At 43.3% G+C, this 24,174-nt stretch overlaps 1 protein-coding gene across 50 annotated transcripts in view; it reads right to left on the bottom strand.

The window, feature by feature from the left end:
• ARNT2 (aryl hydrocarbon receptor nuclear translocator 2) overlaps positions 1 to 24,174 on the bottom strand; it is a 190,505-nt gene that overhangs the window by 39,732 nt on the left and 126,599 nt on the right. For all 50 annotated transcript variants that reach the window (XR_014810359.1, XR_014810360.1, XR_014810356.1 and 47 more), the window contains 3 exons: positions 8,749 to 8,825; positions 7,014 to 7,148; positions 4,317 to 4,391 (listed from right to left, as the gene is read on the bottom strand). Coding sequence is in view for 35 of the 50 variants with exons in the window: in XM_084968400.1 (XP_084824526.1) it covers positions 4,317 to 4,391; positions 7,014 to 7,148; positions 8,749 to 8,825 (287 nt within the window). In the remaining 15 variants the exon portion in view is untranslated. The remainder of the gene's footprint in view (positions 1 to 4,316; positions 4,392 to 7,013; positions 7,149 to 8,748; positions 8,826 to 24,174) is intronic.

Genomic DNA, 24,174 nt, shown 5'->3' with positions numbered 1-24,174 from the left:
TCATGACCATCATCGTGGAAGGCTTCTGAGCAGAGAGAGGAGGGATGTGGCGGCAGGATCCTGCCTTAAATTTCACTGGGTTCCACCCATCCTTCGCACTTTGAGGTCAGCTGGGATCCAGAGAGGGAATCCAAAAGCAGAGTCAAGGGTGGACTCAGGTTTCCCAGCCCCTGGACTGGCACGCTGTCACCCCACGAACCTCGAATTCCTCACAAATTCGATCCCACTCTGAGGTCTCAGGTCTGGGCCATTCAAATCCTTTTGTTTAAACCCAGAGTTTAAGGGCTGACCCCTAACTGACAGCCTCCTCCGTGCTTTTGCAAAAATAAGCCACTTCCCTTTATCAACATTTGTCCCCCACCCTGGCTGCAGGTGGCTGGAGCCCAAAGAACACAAGTGAGGGGCCCAAGCCCGGCTCAGTCCAGGACATCCGTGTGGCCGCTGCCGCTGCCTGCTGAGCTCTGTGACTGGGCCTGCCTGCTGGCTCTCGGGGTTGCTGCCTTGGCTTCACCTCCTGCCTGAGGAATGAGGTGGCTGCTCAGAGCAAGGGCTACTCAAGCCAGATATGGAGGTGGGATCAGATATTAAATTCTTTCTTTTCAAAACCAACCAGCAGCTTAAAAACTCAGTTGTGCTGTCAGAGGGAGAGGCCTGTGTGTAGCATGTGGTGATAGAGATGGATGCTTTCGAAGGAGGCAGGCTCCTGCCCTAGTGCTGTTATCACCTTGCTGTGTGGCTTGGAGTAGATGACTGAGCTTCTCTGAGTCCTGATTTCCACTGCAAAAAAGTGGGGATGATAATATACTGTGAAGCCTTGAGGATTACACAGGATCATGTATGACAAAGGGCCTGGCTGGTTCCTAACAGGGATGGAAAGTTCTGTCTGTTAGGGCTTCATTTCCATGTGAAAGCAAAGCCAACCCAGTCCAAACAGGATGATGCTTGATGATGCAAAGTGTATAATAATCTCCACATATTTAGCAAAGATCTGGCCTAAGAGATAACACGATTGCAATGTTTAACCATTCCGATTTCACGTTTTTTTTTTTCCAAAATGAAAGTCACTTGAGGTGGGTGATGATCCATTTAGGCTACTTGATTAAGAGCCACCCACCCTCAAGCAAACTTCACACCCAGGGGTGGAGACGATGATGAGAGGCGCAGATGCAGAGTCTGCCCACAGAGAGCTTATGTCTTCTTAGAGAAGACAGAAAAGAGAAAATCAGTGGACAAACAAATAAGACAACTGAAAACTGGAGTAATTGTGGAGGAGAAGTGAGGGGCCGAGAAGAGGTTAGGGGGTCTTTCTCAGCTGGTGTGGTCACTGGTGGTATCTCTGAGGTGACAGGAGTTAAAACCTAAAAGATAAGGAGGAGGTGTCAGTCATGTGAAGAGTGAGGGAAGAGTATTCAGTCACAGGGAACATGTGCAAAGGCCCTGAGGCAGGAAACACCATGAGGTGTCCAAGGATCTGGAAGCCAGCCTAGCCCATGTGCAGTGAGCAAAGGAGGAAGGGACTTGCAGGGCGGGGTTCCTGCTGAGCACTCTGCCATAGCGAGTAGGGAGTTTGGATTTACTTCTAGATGCACTGGAAAGCTATTGGCACTTTATTTATTCATTTAGGGCCACACCTGCGGCATATGGAAGTTCCCAGGCTAGGGGTGGAAATAGCTGCAGCTGCCGGTCTCAGGATACAAGCTGTGTCTGCAACCTACATCACAGCTCATGGCAATGCCAGATCTTTAACCCACTGAGCGCGGCCAGGGATCAAACCTGCAACCTCATGGTTCCTAGTCGGGTTTGTGACCGCTGAGCCACGATGGGAACTTCCTATTGGCACTTCAGAAAGTGAAGATATAACAAAATCTACATTTTCCGAGTGGTTTGGCCTGGGACAGGAGTGAAAGCAGGGACACCAGTGAGGAGGCTGTTGCAATGGTCCAAAGGAGAGGTACAGATGGGCGGTCTGGAAGAGCAGGAGGAAGAGGGAGGAGGGAGTGGTTACAGACGTCTTTTTAGGTGTAGCAGGAGGGCTCGATGGGCTGGATGTGGGGAGGGGGGGATCAAGGACGAGTGAAGACTGTTTTTTGGGTTCTGGCCTTTGCAACCAGAAGGCCAGCGGCGCAAGGGAGGCTGGGGGCTGGGAGAAGGGACTCAAGCATTCCGTGTTGGAAGGTTAAGGGCATTCAAGCGCAGGTGCGGGACAGGTGCCTGGATGTCAGCAGGTGTGGAGCTTGAGGGATGGTCTGGGCTGAAGTCACCCCGTGGATGAAATGGCCTGGGGGACTTTAGAGAGAGGGGGGAAGGCAGTCAGGAACAGAGCCCAGGCCATCGCGGCTGGGGCTCGCAGGCAGCAGAGGAGGGCCGACAAAGGGGTTTGGCGGGTGGGAAGTAAACCAGGAGCAGGTGACATTCTGGAAGGACAGAGCAGGGTGCAGGAGGGCCCTGCGACCTTCCCACACAGGCGGCGTCCAGTTGGCACACTACATCTCTTTGTGCGGCCAGACCCAGGCCTGCAGTGGGAGGGCTCGGCTGTCACACAGGCTCCTTCTGAGATCCGTGTTAAGCGGACCGTCAAGGACTTACTCTCCCAGCTGAATGACAAACTATTATTTCCCCTTAAGAAGTCATTCAACGGCCCCCGTGCTGTAACATTGCACGTTCTTTTCCTTGCAGTGGTGGAAGCGAGTCGCCAGAGCCCCTTGAGGAGCTGGCTCTCTCTCCTCCCAGGTGGCCCTGGGCTCAGGAGGTGGCAGGCCCTCAGCACCGTGGCTCTCCACTCACACCCACGTGGCCTTAAGGTGCTCTTCCCTCACTGAGCTTCCTGCCACTCACCTGAGCAGAATGATAATGAGGCCCGCCTCCCATGACTGTCGTGGGGATTCAGGAAAGCAGTGTGTGCAAAAGGGGTTTCCACAGCGCCTGGCACATAGTAGGTGCTCAATAAACGGCAGCTGCTCGTAGTGATGCTTGGGCTGCAGGCGGCAGAGTGGCCTTCCTCTCGGGGCCCTATGGTCACTCTCGATCTGTCTCTTTCCTATCCAGGGCATCAGTAAGCCAATGACCACCTTCTCATGTGACCTCTTCTTGGGAGTCCCTTGCTCGTGCCCCATCTGTGGTCGCACCCCTCTCACCTGGCTGACTGCATCCCGATTTGTCTCTTGTTCCAGTTATTTTGCACCTTTATCTCTTCTGCATAACTGGGCTGCTAACATTTGCTTTGCCTTCTTCTTTTCTTTCTTTCTTTCTTTTTTTTTTTGTCCTTTTAGGGCCGCACCCGTGGCATATGGAGGTTCCCAGGCTAGGGGTCACATCGGAGCTGTAGCCGCTGGCCTACACCACAGCAACACAGAATCCATCCGAGTCACATCTGTGACCTACACCACAGCTCACGGCAATGCTGGATCCTTAACTCACCAAGCGAGGCTAGGGATCGTACCTGTGTCCTCGTGGATACTAGTTGGGTTCATTAACCGCTGGGCAATGACAGGAACGCCACCAAACTTGTTTTTCAAAAACACTGCTCTGCTTTTTTTTTTTTCTTCTTCTTTTTAGGGCTGCACTGAGAGCATGTGGAGGTTCCCAGGCTAGGGGTCGAATTGGAGCTATAGCCGCCGGCCTACACCACAGCCACGGCAACTCGGGATCTGAGCCTCATCTGTGACCTACACCATAGCTCACGGCAACGCATGATCCTTAACCCACTGAGCGAGGCCAGGGATCAAACCCGCGACCTCATGGTTCCTAGTCAGATTTGTTTCCGCTGTGCCACAATGGGAACTCCAACACTGCTCTGCTTTAAATCCTCAAAGGAGTCCCCAGTTAAAAGACTCAGGAGAGAAATTCCTCAGCCGCGGCACATGAGGCCCTTCAGCACTTGGCTTCACTGGCCTCATTTTTGACCACCGTCCACCTCCTCGCTAAAAGCTGGTCAGTGTCACTCCAGCCCTAAGGAACTACTTATAACTCTCCCAACAGGCCAGGCTCTTTTGGATCTCTGGCGCTGGCCCCCTCTGCCTGGAATGTTCTTTCATCTCTTCTCTGCTTATCTTTTAAGTCCCATCCCGGTTGGTACCTCTCCTCAGGACTGTTCCTGCCTCTTCTCCACACTGTAACCTCTCCATCCTCTGCTCTTCTCCCATGACACAGAAACTCTTCCCCGAGGGTCTGCCTTCCCCGCTGGACTGCGAGCTCCTTCATGGCAGGCGCCCTGACTGATGCCTTGGGTGGGACCCTGCAGCCGGCCCAGCACATCATAGGACTATATCTGTGTGTACCCGGCTTCTACATCAGCTGTAAATGAGCACTGGTGGTACCTGCTGGAAGCTCTCCCGCAGATGGCTCTGATCCTCGGAGTGGCAGAACTCCAAAATGTCCTTTCCTAGAAGATCCTAAATAAAGAGACAAGCATTAATAATCCCCAAGCCCACGTTTCATCATTGCTGTCTCACTGTTTGACAAGAGTGCACATAGGCATCGCCTTCAATCTATCTCCTTTAGCTCACTCCATCATAAGGCGGAATAAGTCGATGCAAATATTCCCTTGGAGCCATCATGGAGCAGGTGTCTGGTCCCCTATCCTCAGTTCCTTTGGCATATTCAATGCTGACTTCTAATTTTGCTAAGGCATTAGATCAGCAGCTTCAGGATGCAATTTAATTTTTGTTTGCCTTGGAGAGGCAAACTGTACAGGCCAACTGTAATAAACATATTTTAATGAGCATAAAAAGAATGCAAATGCTAGCATGGGGACAGACGTGTTGTCTACGAAAACCAGAACTGTTTAATTGGGGAAACTGTAGTTCTCTTGTGCCCAGAGAAATGGTATTATCATAAAATAACTGTACGTGCTGAAAGGCTGTTTACAGCTTACCTTCCCTCATCTATGTTTTATTCAGAGGACCTAGCACTAACCCCAAACAAAAGTGTGTTTTGCAATGAAACCAACTGGAATAAGATAAACTGTCAAAAGGCAACTCCGAATGAGTTATAGGAAAGTGATCCAGTTGGAAGTGTCTTAAATGGCAAAGGATTTCATCGAAGTCATCAGTCAGAACCCAAATCAGCAAAAGGCCTCCGCGGGAGCTGATACTTGTTTGTGGAAAGGAAGGCTTATATGTGTGCCAAGAAGCATCTAGATGCTCACGGCAGGTGCCAGACGATAAATGGATCTGGCTAGAAATAGACTGCCATCAGAAGGTACCATGAACTTGGAAATAGATTAATTTTCCCCTTCACTCCACCCCAGAATCTCAAGTTTGCATGAATCTAGAGATGTAGAATTCTACAAATGGGCTATTTTTATTTCAATTTGGTCTGCTCCTAGTTCTAAAATACACAGGTAATTAAAATACCCATACCAACCTACCTCAAACTTTGTTTCTCAGAACAAAGATCATTTTTTCTTTCATTTCGTTTAAGTGCTTTTATTTTGAAAGAAACTCAGATCTATAGAAAAGCTGAAAGGGTAGCATAATAAATACCTGTGCGTCCTTTATATCCAAATATCGTGTCAATATTTTGCCACCTTAGCATTTTTCTCTTTCTTTCATACATATGTAAATATAAATATACAAGCATGTAAATGAAAGATCTTTCACACCTACACAGACACACACATATTTTTAAACATTTCTTGAATCATTTGAAAATAAGTAGCAGAAATCATGACACTTCTCCCTGAAGTACGTATCTTATAAAAATGCCATTATTTTACAAACTTATACCGTATTACAACTAAAAAATCAATAATTGATAAAAATCACTCATTACTCCGTATGTATTAGCATTTCCTCAATGGTCTCCCATAGGTCCTTTATAGCTATATGTCTTCAGGCTGAGAACCCGGTTAAGGCTCTTACACTGTATATTATTATTTTACCTCTTTGGTTTATTTGATTTTATCTTATTTCTTTTTCTTTCCTTTTCTTTTTTTCTTTTTAGAGCCACACCCATGGCATATGGATGTTCCCAGGCTTGGAGTCAAATGGGAGCTGCAGCTGCCGGCCTACACTATAGCCACAGCACTGCAGGATCTGAGCTGCGTCTGCGACCTACACCATAGCTCAAGGCAACGCCAGGTCCTTAACCCACTGAGCGAGGCCAGGGATCAAACCTGCATCCTCATGGATATTAGTAGGGTTCTGAACTTTCTGAGCCACAGTGGGAACTCCAGGTTTATTTTAATTTGGAACAATCTCTCCTGTCTTTTGGTATGTCTCATGACTTTCATGTTTCTCACCGACTTATTTAAAAAAAGATCTGGAGGACAAGACCTGAATGTGTGCCCACTGTACAAAGGGGTTCCATATGCATCTGAGAAATAAGTGGTTCGGCAAAATTCAGTGAACATCTTTAAGACTTTTCCGAGGGAGTTCCCGTCGTGGCGCAGTGGTTAACGAATCCGACTAGGAACCATGAGGTCGCGGGTTCGGTCCCTGCCCTTGCTCAGTGGGTTAACGATCTGGCGTTGCCGTGAGCTGTGGTGTAGGTTGCAGACGCGGCTCGGATCCCGCGTTGCTGTGGCTCTGGTGTAGGCCGGTGGCTACAGCTTCGATTCAACCCCTAGCCTGGGAACCTCCATATGCCGCGGAAGCGGCCCAAGAGATAGCAACAACAACAAAAGACAAAAAAAAAAAAAAAAAAAAAAGACTTTTCCGAGTCTTTCACATCAATATACTTTTTACGTTTCCAAGAAGGCTATTTCCTGTTAACTAAAATTAGTTGATCAGAGAGCGCCCCTTTCATAGAACATCTTAACTACTTTATGAAAAGTCAGCTAGATAAACTGAATGGCTAGGGCAAAAAAAATGAAGAGTTAATTGTAAGTGGCTCAGTCGCGTACAATATTCTTCCTTGCTTTGGAGGGACACTGCTCTACCCTGGTGGGGAGATGGATTTTTACGCTGTGTTTCCCTGTATGGTCATTCTGTTGTATCTCAAACAAATGAGGTAGGCGTATTTTACGTAACACGAAGTCTCTAACCCATTGCCGTGAGCTCAAAACTGCCTACCTGGGGTTGGTAGCCAATCACACTGATGCATCTTGGGTCCACAAATGTGATGATCCCGTCAGAGTTATGCCGGGATAGGAATTCCGTGGGCACTGACATCCCGCTCATGTCCATGCACACAGGAGAGCTGGTCACCTGCGATGGAGAAACCCACAGGGAGGTGGTGTTCACAGAGATGGAGACGGAGGTGGCACCTGAGTTACAGGATGGGCAGGATCCATGTGCATTTAGGGTCACAGATCCTTCGAGGTCATGAGTACAATGAGTCTAGAGTGTCTCAGATTGCCCCGATCACACCGTGGGCTAACTGGAACACTGGATCACTTTCACGACATTTCTGAGTCTCAGTTTCCTTATCAGTCACTGGGAATAAGGAAGCCTGTAACCTCAGAGGGTGGTTGTGAGGTTCAAAGAAACACTGAACGTTAAACCCTGGCACACCGCCTGGCACGTGGTTGGTGCTCAGAAATGTTAATACCCTCCCCTTCCCCATCTTTCCTTTGCTAAGGATGGCAAACCTGTCTAAGGAACTGGTCAAAATATGTGGCAAGTCTACACTTATGAATTGAATTTACCCAAGTGTGCGCTCTTCCCCTTTGCAAGGAATAACCAATACTTCTCTATGTGAATGGAATGACTTATTCCTTTGTCTGCAAATGACAGGGCTTAGGACATCGGGGATGTGAAAGCTTAGTGTCCTCTGCCTACATCTACCATGTCCCCATCACCAGTACAAGGAAGGCCCTTGAGGCCACAGGGAGAAAGACTGAGTGGCTACTGTGTGTGCTGGACATGGAGTCCGTGGGCTTTGTATACATTATTTAGCATATCTAATTTTCACAAAGTTAAAAGGACAGATTCCCTTCCCTGGAGGAGCTTGCATTCCACTAGCCATACAAAACACACAGTGAAAAGCTGTAACTGACATGTGACCTCAACGCTCAGCAGGGAGGAGGGAATGGCTCCTTTTGACCAGGCAGGCAAAGGAGGCATTTGACTGGCTCTTGAAGGAGGGGGAAATAGGAAAAAACCGGGAGAAGGGCTTCTGAAAGGAGAAGGGAAACTAGGGAAGGCCAGGCAGAAGGAACAGCCTGTGGACACCCCCACAGGTGGGGAAATGCATGGTGGGTTTGCAGAAAAGGGAATGATGTGGTTTGGGAATAGGGCAGGAGAGAGGGGAGGGAGGAGACGAGGCTGTGAGATGAGCAAGTGCTTTATCCTGCAGCCCAGGGGGACACATTCGAGTGATCCAACAGGGGTGTGAGACAATAAGGACCACCTGCAGAGCACCGGCAACTATACGCAATACCTTGGAATAACCGGAATAACCTGTAACAGAAAAGAATCTGAAAAAGAATACACACATACATATGGATAACGGAATCACTCTGCTGTAACCTGAAACCAACACAACACTAAATCAACTATACTCCAATAACATTAAAAAAACAAACAAACCCCAGGGCTGTGATGTGAGCAGAACTTGACTTTGGAGGAACTGGTTCCCGTGTGGGGGATGGACTGACTCAGGTCCTCAAGGAAGCAAGAACTCATGGCTCACAGCTCCCCTTCTCCCAGATTCCACCTCATCCTTCTCACACACAGTGAGACACAGACCCCAACAACACTGAGGACACAGGCGATCCAAACAGGCATCCAAACCTGCAGGCTCTTGCTGCAGTGTATACTAGTGAGCCCTCCTTGGAGACTAAAAGGGCCATGAGCCTTTTCCTACCTGGAGTCTCCCAATTGCCACAAGGCAATATTTGCTGCCTTGTCCCACATCAGCGTCTTCTTCAGGTATAGTCATTCCTGAAATGAGAAATGCCAGCGTTGTCAACGACATGCCCGAGATGACTAGAAAAGGGCCAAAAGTGCCCATGATTTTATTTACCCAATCAAAAGTACAGATCCGCTGCTGTACACGTGGGGTCTGGGAAGCTAGCCACTGAATTAGCCAGCCCCTCGCTCATTTTGCGTCCCTCTTTCTCTTTGGTCTCTTTTGATAATTTCAGGGTACGTTATCATCTGCATGTGTGGATGATGCAGAGGAATTTTTTTTTTTTGTCTTTTGTCTTTTTAGGGCCGTACCCACGGCATATGGAGGTTCACAGGCTAGGAGTCAAGTTGGAGCTATAGCTGCCAGCCTATACCACAGCCACAACAACTCAGGATCCGAGCCGTGTCTGCAATCTGTGCTACAGCTCATGGCAATGCCGGATCCTTAACCCACTGAGAGATGCCAGGGATTGAACCCGCATCCTCTTGGATACTGGTCAGGTTTGTTAACCACTGAGCCACGACGGGAACTCCTGCAGGGGAATTTAGGGAAGATGAAATTCATTTACACATTTGCAAAACTTGGCTAAAATATTTTGGTTGCATGAGAAATTTCAGTAAGAAGTATATATGGGCATTGCAAATTATGTACATATTTTACTTATTTATTGCCAAAAATCAAAGACCATGCGAGGCAGAATCATTAAAAATAAATAAATAATAAAGCTCCCTAAAACCAAAGTTACTAACTTGCCAGGCAAGCAAACACAACCAGTGTTCCCCCTTCTGGGGTCAAGTCAGGGTTTTGGAGGGCTAGAAAGGAGAAACTGGTGAGGGTGAGGGGAAAACCAGTGCTCTGGATAGAGAGGAGTTGGTTAGAACAATCCTCCTTGTTCTTTGGTTGGAAAAGTATCCGCTGTTTGGTCCAGTGGGAGTCTGGCCTCTGGGGTCACCCAGGGTACAGGTTCCCGAGCAGCTGTAGTTGGTTAGGACTGTTGTAGAAAAACAAGCACTCCGTTCTGTTATCTCCGAGGCAAGAGCTGTTACGTAGACAGTTCCCTTTCATACTGCATAACACTCGACGTAAATATTCTCCCACTAGGTCGGACCAAAGGTTCCCAGTGATAGACTCACACCGGCACCGTGACAGCCCGTCGCTACAGACTGGGACGGGAGTGTTATCGTGGCTGTGGTTCTAAGAGCCAGAGAAATGTCACTCCATCCTCATCCCACCTCCCTCTTGACACTCCCCTCGGCTTTCCGCCCCTTTCACATCCACCCCCTGCAGGCAGCCAGCCTCTCAGGTTTCTGCTTTATCCTTGCTGTATTTCTTTTGCATAAATGAACATATACGTGTGTATTTTCTTATCTCCTCTCCTTCTAGGAGAGCCGTGTACTGTAGATACTCTTTGGGGCTTTGTTTATTTCACCTAACAGAATGTTCTGGAATTCACTCCATAAACATTCACAGAGCTCTTCCTCATCCTTTCTTATAACCTCTTACTACTGTATTATGTGGACTGACCAAGGCTGTATACAACCACTTTCCTATATAAGAATGTGTAGGTGTTTCCAATATTTTGTAATTACAAACAAGGCTGCAAAGAATAATCCTGTGCATATGTATTTTCTTAAGAACTGGAGGTGTATTAGAACCTTGTCTGTTGCATCATTTGCAAAGATTTTCTCCCATTCTGTGGGTTGTCTTTTCTTCCTGTTTCTTTCTTTCTTTCTTTCTTTCTTTCTTTCTTTCTTTCTTTCTTTCTTTCTTTCTTCCTTCCTTCCTTCCTTCCTTCCTTCCTTCCTTCCTTCCTTTCTGTCTTTCTTTCTGTCTGTCTTTCTTTCTGTCTGTCTTTTGAGGGCTGCACCGAGGAGGTTCCCCAACTAGGGATTGAATCAGAGTTGTAGCCACTAACTTACACCACAGACACAGCAACACAGAATCCAAGATTTGACTGCGACCTACACCATAGTTCACAGCAACACCAGATCCTTAACCCACTGAACAAGGCCAGGGATCAAACCTGTGTCTTCACGGATGCCAGTTGGGTTTGCTAACCACTGAGCCACAACGGGAATTCCCTGTTTCTTTTTTAAAGGGTTTTTTAATGCTGTGCAGAAGCTTTTGAGTTTAATTAGGTCCCATTGGTTTATTTTTGTTTTTATCGACCTTATTCTAGGAGGTGGATCAAACAAGGTGTTGCTGTGATTTATGTCAAAGAGCGTTAACCCACTTAGCAAGGGCAGGGATCAAACCCGCAACCTCATGGTTCCTAGTCGAATTCGTTAACCACTGCGCCATGACGGGAACTCCCAGTATGGCCGTTATTAACAAGTCAACAAATAATAAATGCTGGAGAGGGTCTGGAGAAAAGGGTCCCCTCCTGCACTATTGGTGGGAATGTAAATTGGTACAACCACTATGGAAACCAGCCTGGAGGTACCTTAGAAAACTAAATATAGAACTACCATATGACCCAGCAATCCCACTCCTGGGCATATATTTGGACAAAACATTCAATCAAAAAGATACATGCACCTCTGCCATGTTCACTGCAGCACTATTCACAATAGCCAGGACATGGAAACAACCTAAATGTCCATCGACAGATTAAGAAGATGTGGAAATGCATATAATGGAATACTACTCAGCCATAAAAAGGACAAGATAATACCATTTGCAACAACATGGATGCAACTAGAGAGTTTCATACTAAGTGAAGTAAATCAAAGACAAATACCATATGATATCACTTATATGTGGAATCTAAAATATGGCAAAAATGAGACAGATCACAACTATGGAGAGCAGACTTGTGGTTGCCAGGGAGTGGGATGAATGGGGAGTTTTGGGGTTGGTGGACGCAAACTGTTACATTTGGAATGGGTGGGCAATGGGGTCCTACCGTACAGCATGGGAACTGTGTATGACTAGGTCACTTTGCTGTACAAAAGAAATTGAAGAAACACTCTAAATCAACTATACTCTAAAAAATTAAGATACCTAATTATGACAAACTATTATATACAGACTGGGTAAACAACAAGGTCCTACTGTGTACAGAGAACTTACATTCAATATCCTGTGATAAACTATAATGGAAAAGAATATGAAAAAGAATGCATATATGCATACATATATATACACATACGTATATATATATAATTAAATCACCTTGTGGTACAGCAGAAATCACCACAGCATTGTGAATTTACTAGATTTCAATTAAATAAAAAAATTTTAAAGATAAAGAAAAAAGGAGTTCCTGTCGTGGCTCAGCAGAAACGAATCTGGCTAGCATCCATGAAGACGTATGTCCGATTGCTGGCCTTGCTCAGTGTGTTAAGGATCCGGCATTGCCATGAGCTGTGGTGCAGGTCACAGACATGGCTCGGATCTGGTGTGGCTGTGTCTCTGGCGTAGGCCAGCAGCTACAGCTCTGGTTCCACCCCTAGACTAGGAACCTCCATATGCTGTGGGTAATGGCCCTAAAAAGCAAAATAAATAAATAAATAATTTAAATAAATTTAAAAATTAAAAAAATAAAGATAAAGAAAAAAAGAATTGGAGATGTAGATACACACAGAAGATACACCTATCGTAGAAGTGGGATTGCCAGGTGTCAAGCTAAGGGTTTGTGTATGTCGTTTAGTTAGGTGTTGCTGGATGTCCTTTCAGAAGGGGTGTCCCGATATGCCTCTCCACCAAGGTATGGGACGCCCATTTCCCCGGTCTTGGCCAACAGAATAGGCTGTCATATTATTTAATTTTTGTTAGTTTGGTAGCTTAAAAATGGTATTTCACTATTGTCTAACTTTGCATTTCTCTAACTATGAGTGAGTTTGAGCATTATTTTATATGTCTGAAAATCATCTTTGTATCTTAACCCACTGAGTGAGGCCAGGGATCGAACCCGAAACCTCATGGTTCCTAGTCAGATTTATTTCCACTGCACCACAACGGGAACTCCCCTGATTTTTCTTATTGAATTACAAGGGCTAACATCCCAATTACAATGTTGAATAGGTATAGGGCGCACTCTTGCCTTGTTTCTGATCTTAGTGGACATGTCTCCACTAAATAAGATACTTTTAAAAAATTATCCCTGAATTACTGTTTGGCGTTTTTGCAAATATCTTTAATGCCTTGGTTAACAATAGACAGCTGGATTCTATTATCTGTTGTGCATGAAGTCTATTACAGTACATTGTTTTACTTGAGGCATATGAAGAAAATATAGCCTCACACAGATATCTAGTTGGAGGGAGGAGACGTTTTTTTAAAGATAACTATTGATATTCTTCTTTGATATTTTCCTAAACCTTGACAAATGGTAGCTTCTTAAAGGTTAACTGCAGTGTCATTGACTATATCAATGAATTTTTTAGACCCTATTATATTAAAATAAATTGAGCCAACACACTGACTGGATCTTTTACCCATACATGATTTCGAACATCATGTATTGGTCATTTGGAAAATACTGGTTCACCAAATTATATAAATCCTTTATTTTTATTTTATTATTATTATTATTTTGCTTTTTAGGGCTGCACTTGAGGCATATGGAGGTTCCCAGGCTAGGGGTCGAATCAGACCTACAGCTGCCAGCCTACACCACAGCCACACCAAGCAGGATCCTTAACCCACTGAGTGAGGCCAGGAATCGAACCTGCAGCCTCATAGTTCCTAGTCAGATTTGTCTCCGCTGTACCACAACAGGAACTCCTATATAAATATTTTAAATGCTGACATATAACATTATACAATATAAAAAAAATCGCACTTAATATCACCATGTATGTCATTAGGAACAGTTCTAGATATTGGCTGTGATTATGGTCGTAGTTACAAGTTTTCCAAAATTCAAATTTTCACTAGAAAGCTTGAATTTTATCACTGACAACCAGTACTGTCAATTGTACTCATTCTAACTTTTTTAAGAAGATATTACCAAAAACACAAGTTCGAATAACCATAGTTAGTCATTCTTTCGACTAAAAAATGGTGTTTATGAAAAAAGCAGCTAGTTCAGCTCACAGCTCAAACAACTGCACAAATGCTTCTCCTTGACACAAGCACCACGCTCTGGTCTGCAGCAGAGGTCGTTTTAGACATACTTACATTTCAGAGTTTAATGAAATTAACATTACTAACATTTTCACTTTTTCGCCAAGGACGCTGTCAAATGAAACCAACATTTTTTAAATTTCGAAATTACTTTTTACTGCAAGTGCATGGTGCTAAAAATACAATGACTACTAGGATGGTTTGGTACCCCAGCTTTGATAGATGCTAAGGCTATGGCAGTTTTCACCCATCAATGTTTTTGCACCATCAGTCCCAATACTAACACAGTAAAAAGGAAAAATAACTTGCTTTTATGAAAATAGTTTTAGGAGTTCCCGTCATGGCACAGGGGAAACAAATCCGACTAGGAACCATGAGGTTGTAGGTTCAATCCCTGGCCTTCCTCGGTGGGTTAAGGATCCAGTGTTGCTGTGAGCTGTGGTGTAGGTCACAGACGCGGCTTGGATCTGGCGTGGCTGTGGCTGTGGCGTAGGCCGGAAGCTGCAGCTCCGATAAGACCTCTAGCCTGGGAACCTCCATATGATGTGGGTGAGGCCCTGAAAAGATAAAAAGAAAAAAAAAAAAAAAGGAAAAAAGAGAAAATAGTTTTAACTTTTGGATGCCCCTGAAACCATCTCAAGGATTCCCATAGCCAGGGACCAAGCTTGGGAACTACTGCTTTAGGTGTTGCCATTCTTCAGAGTTTGAGGAGGGTCCTCCTACCCTCATTTCTTTTGATCCTTCCCTCATTGCCTATGTTGCTGACCACACATTAAGGAGACTCAGTGTATGCCGACTTCTGGAATTCTAGACCCTGATTCCACTTGTTTACTAAAAATATCTACCACCGTCTCATAGGCTCTTCAAACTCACTATTGCTCCAATCTTCCCACCCAAACCCGCTCCTTTTTCTTCTCTCCTGTGGAAAAGACAGCTAATGACCAGACTCACACACACTGTCTTCCCTTTCATACTAAAAGAATGCATTATTCAGAGCAGCAGTGTCTTCTCTCTGTGAGAGTTAGAGGTGGGTCAGGGGACAAGCTCTGGTCTATGAGATGTAAGCAAAAGTCAATGAATGAGGCTTTCTGGAAAGCTCCTTTTCAGTTAAATGCACACATGATGATGGAACATAGCAGCTGTCTTGAATGCAGGAAGGCCACGGCCACACAATAGAACGCAAGGAGAGTGGGTCCCTAATTACGTCACAGAGCCCCTAAACCAACTCTGGACTGCCTACCTTTGGATTTCCTGTATGAGAGGAAGATTCATCAAATAAATTGTTTACGGCACTCTCTTTTGGGTTTTCTGTTATATGCAGCCAAACTCAATCACTTATTAGTATACTAATTACTTAGGACATGAGCACCAGGCATGGTCATTACTTAGGCCCCTCACTGCCTCTATTCTGGAGACCACAGAAGTTGGCGTACTGGCACCGAAAGGAGTATGTTCAGGAAGCAAGGTGTGAATTGTGCTGACAGCTCTCCATAACCAGAGCACCCTTGAGTCTGTATTTTTTTTAAAAATCACAGTGGAAAGTATGCTTCTAGCCAAGATGAAATAACAGAGATCAAATTTACCTTCTTGGAAAAAAAAAAAAACAACAAACAACAATAAACAATGGTTTCCAAGACCCTGGTAATCAGGCATTGAACAAAAGCAATCCCTGAGAAATAGGAAACAAATAAGTAAGCCTTATGATTGTTCCAACTTCCTGCCTTAAGAGAGTTTCCAAGCCAGCAACTTAAATTGCACAATGGCTGGCATCCAATAAAAAAAATTACCAGGAGTTCCCATCGTGGCGCAGTGGTTAACGAATCCGACTAGGAACCATAAGGTTGCAAGTTCGATCCCTGCCCTTGCTCAGTGGGTTAAGGATCCGGCGTTGCCATGAGCTGTGGTGTGGGTCGCAGATGCGGTTCAGATCCCGCGTTGCTGTGGCTCTGGCGTAGGCTGGCAGCTACAGCTCTGATTAGATCCCTAGCCTAGGAACCTCCATATGCTGTGGGAAAGGCCCAAGAAATGGCAAAAAGACTAAAACAAAACAAAAAACAAAAAACAAAAAAATAACAACAAAAAAAATTACCAGGTATGTAATGGATTGGGAAAATACAACACACAATAAGAAAAAAAAAACAAAAAAAACCCCAAAACAACCAGTCAAAACTCACTCAGAACTGATAAACATCTTGGAATTAGCAAATAAAGATAATAAAATTGTTATAACTGCACTGTATGTGTTCAAACAGTAAAACAGAGCCATGGGAGATATAAAAAAAGACCTCAATCAAACTTCTATAGATGAAAACTATAATATCTGAGATAAAAAGTGTACTAGATCACATTAATGGCATAACAGAAGAAAAGATTAGTGAATCTGAAGACATAGCAATGGAAATAATCCAAGGTTAACAACAGAGCAAAATAAAAATTTTTTAAAAAAAGAGCCTCCACAAGTTGTCGGAAATTTGAAGTGGCCTCAGCATGTGCAATTGGAGTCTCTGAAGGAGAAGAGAGAGAAGGGAAACAGAAAAAATATTTGAAGAAATAACCATGGAAAAATTTTCAAATTTATTGCAAAGTATAAATGTGCAGATACAAGGGGCCGAACAAACCCTAAGCAGGAGAAGTGTGAAAATTTCAGCAAGACCCATCATAAGTGTCTCACAACCTGTGATAAAGAGAACATCTTCAAAGTCCCCAAAGGAAAAAAAAAAAGACATGTTTACACACATAGGAATAGGGAGACATATGGCAGCTGATTTCTTGCCAGAAACAATGCAAATGAGAGGGTAGTAATATATTGAAAGAACAAAACCTGTCTACCTGGAATTCTATACTAAGTGAAAATATCTTTCAAAAATATAGGTGAAATAGAGACTTTTTCAAGCTTTACACACACGAAAGCTGAAATAATTCAGCTCCAATAGACCATCACTGTTAGAAATGTTAAAACCATCTTTAGGGCAGAAGAGAAACAACACCCATTGAAAATACGGCTCTACACAAAAGCATGAAAACCACTGGAAATGGTAACTACATGAGTAAATAGAAAAGATTATTTTCTTATTGAGGAGAAAAATGGGTGCACACTATTGAGAGCTTTTTATACTGTACATGAAGTAGTATATATATATATATATATATTTTGTTTTTGTTTTTGTTTTTTTTTGGCTGCGTCCATGACATGTGCCAGGGATGGAACCCACACCACAGCAGCAACTAGAGACACTACAGTGACAATGCCAGGTCCTTAAACTGCTGCACCACATAGGAACCCTGGAAGTGTTGCTCGAAGACAGACTGTGATAAGTTAAGATGCATATTATCATAATCCCTACAGCATCCATTAAGGTACCAAAATAGTTACAGCAATAATTTAAGTAAGGAGGTAAAACGAAATCATAAAAAATTCCAAATGAAGGCAGGAAAAGAGGAAAAAGGAACAAAGAACAAACAGGAAAACAAAAAACAAATAACATAAAGGAATCATATCAATAATCACATTAAATATAAATGGTTTAAATGCCCCGATCAAAAAGCCAAGTTTATTAGATCGGATAAAAAAGCAAGACCTAACCATATGCTTCTTAGCAAGAATATATTTTATGGAGTTCCGGTCATGGCTCAGTGGAAATGAATCTGACTAGCATCAATGAGGACGAAGGTTTGATCCTGGGCCTCGCTCAGTGGGTTAAGGATCCGGCATTGCCGTGAGCTGTGGTGTAGGTTGCAGACATGGCTCGGATCTGGCGTTGCCCTAGCTGTGGTGTAGGCCGGCGGCTACAGCTCCAATTCGACCCCTAGCCTGGGAACCTCCATATGCCCTGGGTACTGCCCTAAAAAGACAAAAAGAAAAAAATACATTTTAAATATAAAGACATAAATTCAAGCTTGTTTGCAGAGATGGTTTTTAAATCTTTGTGGGGGCAGGATCCACACACTTCGATTTCACTTAGTGGGAAGTACTCTAGCATAGGGGTATATGCCACTGACAGTAAGTGACATAAGAAAGAAGGGCCACTGGAAGGAGCCACGCTGGCCTTCCATCTGAGCCTGCATTCAAACGGTGGTTCAGGTGACGTCACCACATCCAGTCTGGGAGAGACCCCTACATGCTCCCATGCTCATGAGTGGTACAGCATCTCCTGCCAATGATCAGAGTGGTACAGCATCTCCTGCCAATGATCAGAGTGGTACAGCATCTGCTGCCAGTGATCGGAGCTCCAAAGATCACTTGAGAGGGAAGTTCAAGTGTTGGAAGACTTAGTGCACTGATTCATGTCCTCGCTCACTGATTGGTTCATGCACTTCTCGACGTCTTCAAAAGGGGGCTGTAGCAGAAGCAGTGACTGAAGGATCTGCCCCACGAACGCTTTAACCACCACCCCCAACTCCTTTTTCCACTGGTTTTGGCTGTCCGTGGAAAAAGTCTCGAGGGGCCACTTGACTCACCATTTCTCAGGTTCTGTGGACTAAACTGAGTTCAGATCTGAGTTTTTCAAACCATAGCTTTTCCAGCAAGTAGACAAATGGGTATTGTGGTTTAGGCTCAACCAAAGCAGAGCCTGAGACCAGGACTTCAGTGTGGATAGTTTACATGGGAGGTGAAGAAAGGGCAGGTAAGCAAGGAGAGCGAGAGAGAAAAGGAAGAAAACCAGGATCGGGGGAATCTCCTCCAGACTCTGGGTTTTGCCTGTAACTGGGCCCAGGGTGACCCCTTGAGGGAAGTCTCTGGTGCAAAGGAGAAAGACAACACATCTTTTTTTTTTTTTTTTTTTTTTTTCCGCTTTTTAGGGCTGTACCTGCAGCATATGGAGCTTCCCAGGCTAGGGGTCTAATTGGAGTTACAGCTGCAGGCCTACACCACAGCCACAGCAACTCAGGGTATGAGCTGTGTCTGCCACCTACACCACAGCTCATGGCTACACCGGATCCTTAACCCACTGACCGAGGCCAGGGATCGAACCCACATCTTCATGGTTCCTAGACGGATTCGTTTCCACTGTGCCAAGAAGGGAACTCCAAGACAACCTATTTTTCTGTCCTATCCTTTGGAGGGATCCTGCAGGAGAAGGCTTTAACTGGCTGATACTTGAGACCGTCTGCCCAGAGATATCACAATCCATTTGTCGATGCCTTCTTTATCCCGCCGTGATGACTGAGAACTTTTGTGGGTTTTAAAAACTAGCCACAGGAGTTCCTGTTGTGGCACAGCGGAAACGAATCTGACCATGAAGTTGTGGGTTTGCTTCCTGGCCTCACTCAGTGGGTTAAGGATCTGGCACTGCTGTGAGCTGTGGTGCAGGTCACAGATGCAGCTCAGATGCAGCACTGCTGTGGCTGTGCTGTAGGCCGGCAGCTGCAGTTCCAACTGGACCTCCAGCCTGGGAACTTCCATGGGCCGTGGGTGTGGCCCTAAAAAGCAAAAATAAAATAAAATAAAAAAATAAAATAAACTAGCCACACCCATGCTCTTTATGTACCTTCCATCAAGAAGTGAAGTTAGATTCCCTTGTGGGTATTCTGACCATAAATTACAGTACAAAAGTGTTGGGCTTTGAATAAGAGGCCCCAGACATGATGGAGCAGATACAGGTCATCTTTACCACATCCTGTCTGAATTCCTAACCCACAGGATCTGCGAGTATAATAAAATAGTGGTGGTTTTATGTCTATCAATAAGATAGAGCAAAATAAAAGGTCTCAATTAGAAGGTACCTGAGCTTAGAAGTGTAGAGGAAGAGACTTGATGGGGCCCTAAGTTCTCAGTCCTTTAAATGTATAAACAGCCTCATTTGTAAGAATGCATTTTAATCCACCAACTAAAATTAGGTTAAAATAATCCCTTGGCATTGCAGAAATAAAGTGGAAAATTGCAACTGATTAAATAAGTGGCTTTGGCCTTAATGTGGGCAAGTCATCCTTAGTTGCTAATAAGATCCAAGTATGTGTTTGTTTAATTTCCAGAAAATCTTTAGTAAGCCCAAACTTCCTTAAAGGAATGTCCTCTGTGCCTGTCTGAAGGTTCTCCTTAGGACACTGGACTCAGCCTCCCCATGGAAGGGATGGTGTCTAAACCAGAGGGGTCAAACATTTGTAAAGATGTTTTTTTGTTTGTTTTTGCTTTCTGGCTTTTTAAGGCCGCATCCCTGCGGCATATGGAAGTTCCTGGGCTGGGGGTCTAATCGGAGCTGCAGTTGCTGACCTACACCGCAGCTACAGCAACATGGGATCTGAGCTGCATCTGTGACCTACATCACAGCTCATGGCAACATCAGATCCTTAACCCACTGAGCGAGGCCAGGGATCAAACCCACAACCTCATGGTTACTAGTCGGATTTGTTTCTGCGGCCCCACTATGGGAACTCCTGAAGTGTTTTGTTTATTTTTACAGAGAATATTATTAAAATATAGATAATCAAAACTGTCAACTTTTACTCTGTAGTTTTTGCCTTTGGTGTTCTTTCTTTGAAAAGTATAACTTCTCCCCTGAGAATATGTAAGATTTTTAGCCATATTTTCAGACAGTACTTTTGTAGTTTCATATTTACCTTTTATTTTTGGCTGTACCTGTGGCATGAGGAAGTTCTGGGTCAGGGATCAAACCTATACCACAGAAGTAACCAGAACCACAGCAATGACAATGTCAGGTCCTTAACCACTGAGCCACCAGGGAACTCCCATATTTACCTTTAATAAATCTGAAATTTATTTTTATATGCTATATTTCATGCTTTTCCAAATGATAAGTCAGCTGGCCTCAAACTATATACTAATTTTTTTTTCCTTTTTCACTAACTAAAAACGTTTCCTCCATCACACAGCATACTTCTAAAGATACTTGGGTATATTTCAGGTCTTTGATAGCTGTTCAATATTGGAGTTATAAGGTTTATTTATCATGTCTTAATTATTTAGAATCATTTAAAAATATTTTCACATATAGTAAGTCAATTACTTCCTAGTACTCTGTTAATCAAAATTTTATTAGCTACTTTTATATTTATTTGACCTATGAATTTCAGAATTAATTTTCATTTAAAAGAAATCCCATTGGGATGATTATTAAAATTGTATTAAATCTGTAGATTGTTTTAGAAAAAACTGAAATCTTTAGTAATACTAAACCTTCATATCAAAGAATACATAGGACTCTCCACCTTGCAGTATTCATATATAATTGGTACATTAGCTATATTCATATTCCCCAACATTACTTTGTAGTTTAAGTAAATAAATCTTTTTTTAAATGATTTTTACTTTTTCCATTATAGCTGGTTTACAGAGTTCTGTCAATTGTCTACTGTACAGCAAGGTGACCTAGTCACACATACATATATCATATATACATCCTTTTTCTCACATTATCCTTTGTCATGCTCCATCATAAGTGACTAGATAGAGTTCCCAGTAAATAAATCTTATTTATTTCATATTAATACTATTAACATGTATTTTATATTGTTGTTATTTTTATACATGGGTATTTTTCATATTGTATTTTCTAATGTGTTACTACTTTTTTATTATTTCCCAGATGGGTTTATACTCCTTTTTCTAAAAGATTTTTCAGTAGGTTGAATCTGATTTTTCGGGCAACATATAGATATACCATCTGCAAGTAATGTTAATTCTATCATCCTTTTCTTTCTTGTCTTCCTTTCAAGTAATTATGCTTTATTTCTTCTTATTTTATTGCCTGGAGTAGAGATCCCAAAACAATGTTGATTAAGAGAGGTGACAGTGAGCATAATCCTCTCATATTTTAATTATTAGGACCCTTCTAACATTCCACCATTCTGTAAGATACCGATTATTGGTCTCAGACATTTGTTTTATTTGCATTAAGGAAACATATTTCTATTATTGGTTTACAAAGACATTTCTTTCTTTCTCTCTCTCTCTTTTTTTTTTTTTTTGCCTTTTTTGCTAGTGGTCTAATCAGAGTTGCAGCTACCGGCCTACACCACAGGCACAGCAACACAGGATCCAAGCTGTGTCTTTGACTTACACCATAGCTCATGGCAATGCCAGATCCTTAACCCACTGAGCAAGGCCAGGGATCAAACCCACAACCTCATGGTTCCTAGTCGGATTCGTTAATCACTGAGCCATGATGGGAACTCCTGTATATTAACTATTACTTTGATCTGCTAACACTGAATTTAGCATCTGTGTACTCATACATGAAGTTGGGTTCACTGTTTTCTTTTCTGAAATGCCTTTGTCAGTTTCTATATCAAAGTTGTGCACAGTTTAAGAAACAAGGCAGTATACTTGCTGTCTCTTCTTATGCTCTGTAAGTTTTTAAATAATCTTCCCATAAAACCTCTAGGCCTCGTACCATTGGGAGAGCAGTTTTTGTTAGATTTTAATTTTCTTGCCTTGTTTTGATCTTCTCTCATTAAAAAAAAAAATACCCTCTCCTTGATTCTATTTTCCTAGAAATTAGCTTTCTTCCCAAGGATTTTAACATTCATCAATATAAATTATGCACACTATGTTTGTAAGTTTTTAAACTTTCTCTGATAAATCTCTTCACTCTTAACATGCATTCTTGTTCTTTATTTTTACAAAAAAAATTAGGATTAGACTTGTCAGAGTTTTTCTCTTTTACCAGTCTTGATGAATAACTATTTATCAATAGGATAATACTTTTGTTTTCTAATTTAATCTTTCTCATTTATATTTTTCATGACTTCTATCCTCTCAGTTTGCACATGGTATTTTGTTATTCTTTTTCTATGCTCGTAAGCTAAATAAGTTCTATTTTCATACGTTAAATTCCTGATTCTTAAGTTAAATTTCCAGCCTTCCCACATTTAATAAGAAAAGCATTTCAAGCCACAGCTTTCCTCTAAACACTGTTTCGGCCTCATCCCCTAAGCCTTGATATGGATTGAGGCCATGGCTCTTAATTACAAAATAGTCTGTAATGAGAGTTTAATTTTGATTTCCATCCTTCTCAAAAGTTAGCCAGGAGAGGTGCCTTTGTACGAATCCTGTATCTGGTTTACCCTTTCATAAGGACACCAGTCATGTTGGATTAGGGGCCCACGCTCCTCCAGTATGATCTCATTTTAACTTAATTACATCTGCAAGGCCTCTATTTCCAAATAAGGTCACATTCTAAAGCACGAGAGGTTAGGGCTTCAACACACAAATTCTGCAGGGGGACACAATTCAAACCAAAACACCTCTGTGAACTCTCTGTGTGTATTCTTGGCCTTTTTAGTAGGTTAGCCATAAGACAAATACAGCACACCAACTGGGAGAGCCCCTTATGCCCATGACAAGGGTCCCTACTGATCATGGCATACTTTCTCACTAGCTACTGAAACAGACCCCAAACAGGTCATCAAGAAGGGCCTTAAAATGAAATCTTTTGTCTTTTTTGTTCTCTTAGTGTTTTATTATAAAGTGGTATAAATTCTTTCGATGTTAATGATTAAAGAATAATTTTCTTTTCTTTTATTACTATTATTTTTTTGCTTTTCAGGGATGCATGCGAGGCAAATGGAAGTTCCCAGGCTAGGGGTCGAATTGGAGCTGCAGCTGCCCGCCTACACTACAGCCACAGCAACACAAAATCCGAGCCGCGTCTGCAACCTACACCAGAGTTCATGGCAACACCAGATCCTTGACCCACTGATTGAGGCCAGGGATCAATCCCTCATCCTCATGGATACCAGTCAGGTTCATTACTACTGAGCCACAACAGAAACTCCCTAAATAACAATTTAAAATAGTGATACTGGTAAATCTGGGTTCCTTCTGGGTAGGTACTACAGAGTGCATAAGTGGAAGAGGCAAAGAGAAATTTAGTCACCAAACACTCACCAGGCCCCCTCTATGTTCTAAGCCCTATGCTCAGCAGCTTAAATAATACAGAAATGCATATGACCTGGTCCTTGCCTTCCAGCAGCATTGTTAGAAGCAGGCGAGACAAAGAGATGCAGGAAAGATATAACAAAAAATACAACTCAACACAAATAACTTGGCTTGGGAGTTGTTGGTGGTGTCCTGGCCAAGGCTGTGTAGAGAAGGATGCACCAGAACTGGGCATGTCTGTGAGGTGGGACCAGAAGAATCTGGGGAGAGAGATGTCTCTGGGGATGACGGGCATCAGGGGGGCAGGAGGATGAAGCATCTTGTCTTAAAGAGTCTGGCACCGTTACGTATAACACCAAGGCTCCAAGTCCACACAATCAGGGCAGAGACTCCAAATAATTATTTCTCTTGTAAGAAAAAAGCTGATAAAAGCACCTCGCCCATCAGCAAATTATAGGTTTTCAATCCCAGTA

The sequence above is a fragment of the Sus scrofa genome, chromosome 7 (genome assembly GCF_054392235.1).
Source record: "Sus scrofa isolate SSC_HxYL_T2T_F1_AM1 chromosome 7, Sscrofa_HxYL_maternal_Yorkshire_Landrace_v2.0, whole genome shotgun sequence".
NCBI lineage: Eukaryota > Metazoa > Chordata > Mammalia > Artiodactyla > Suidae > Sus > Sus scrofa.
This window is presented reverse-complemented; position numbering and strand designations above follow the sequence as displayed.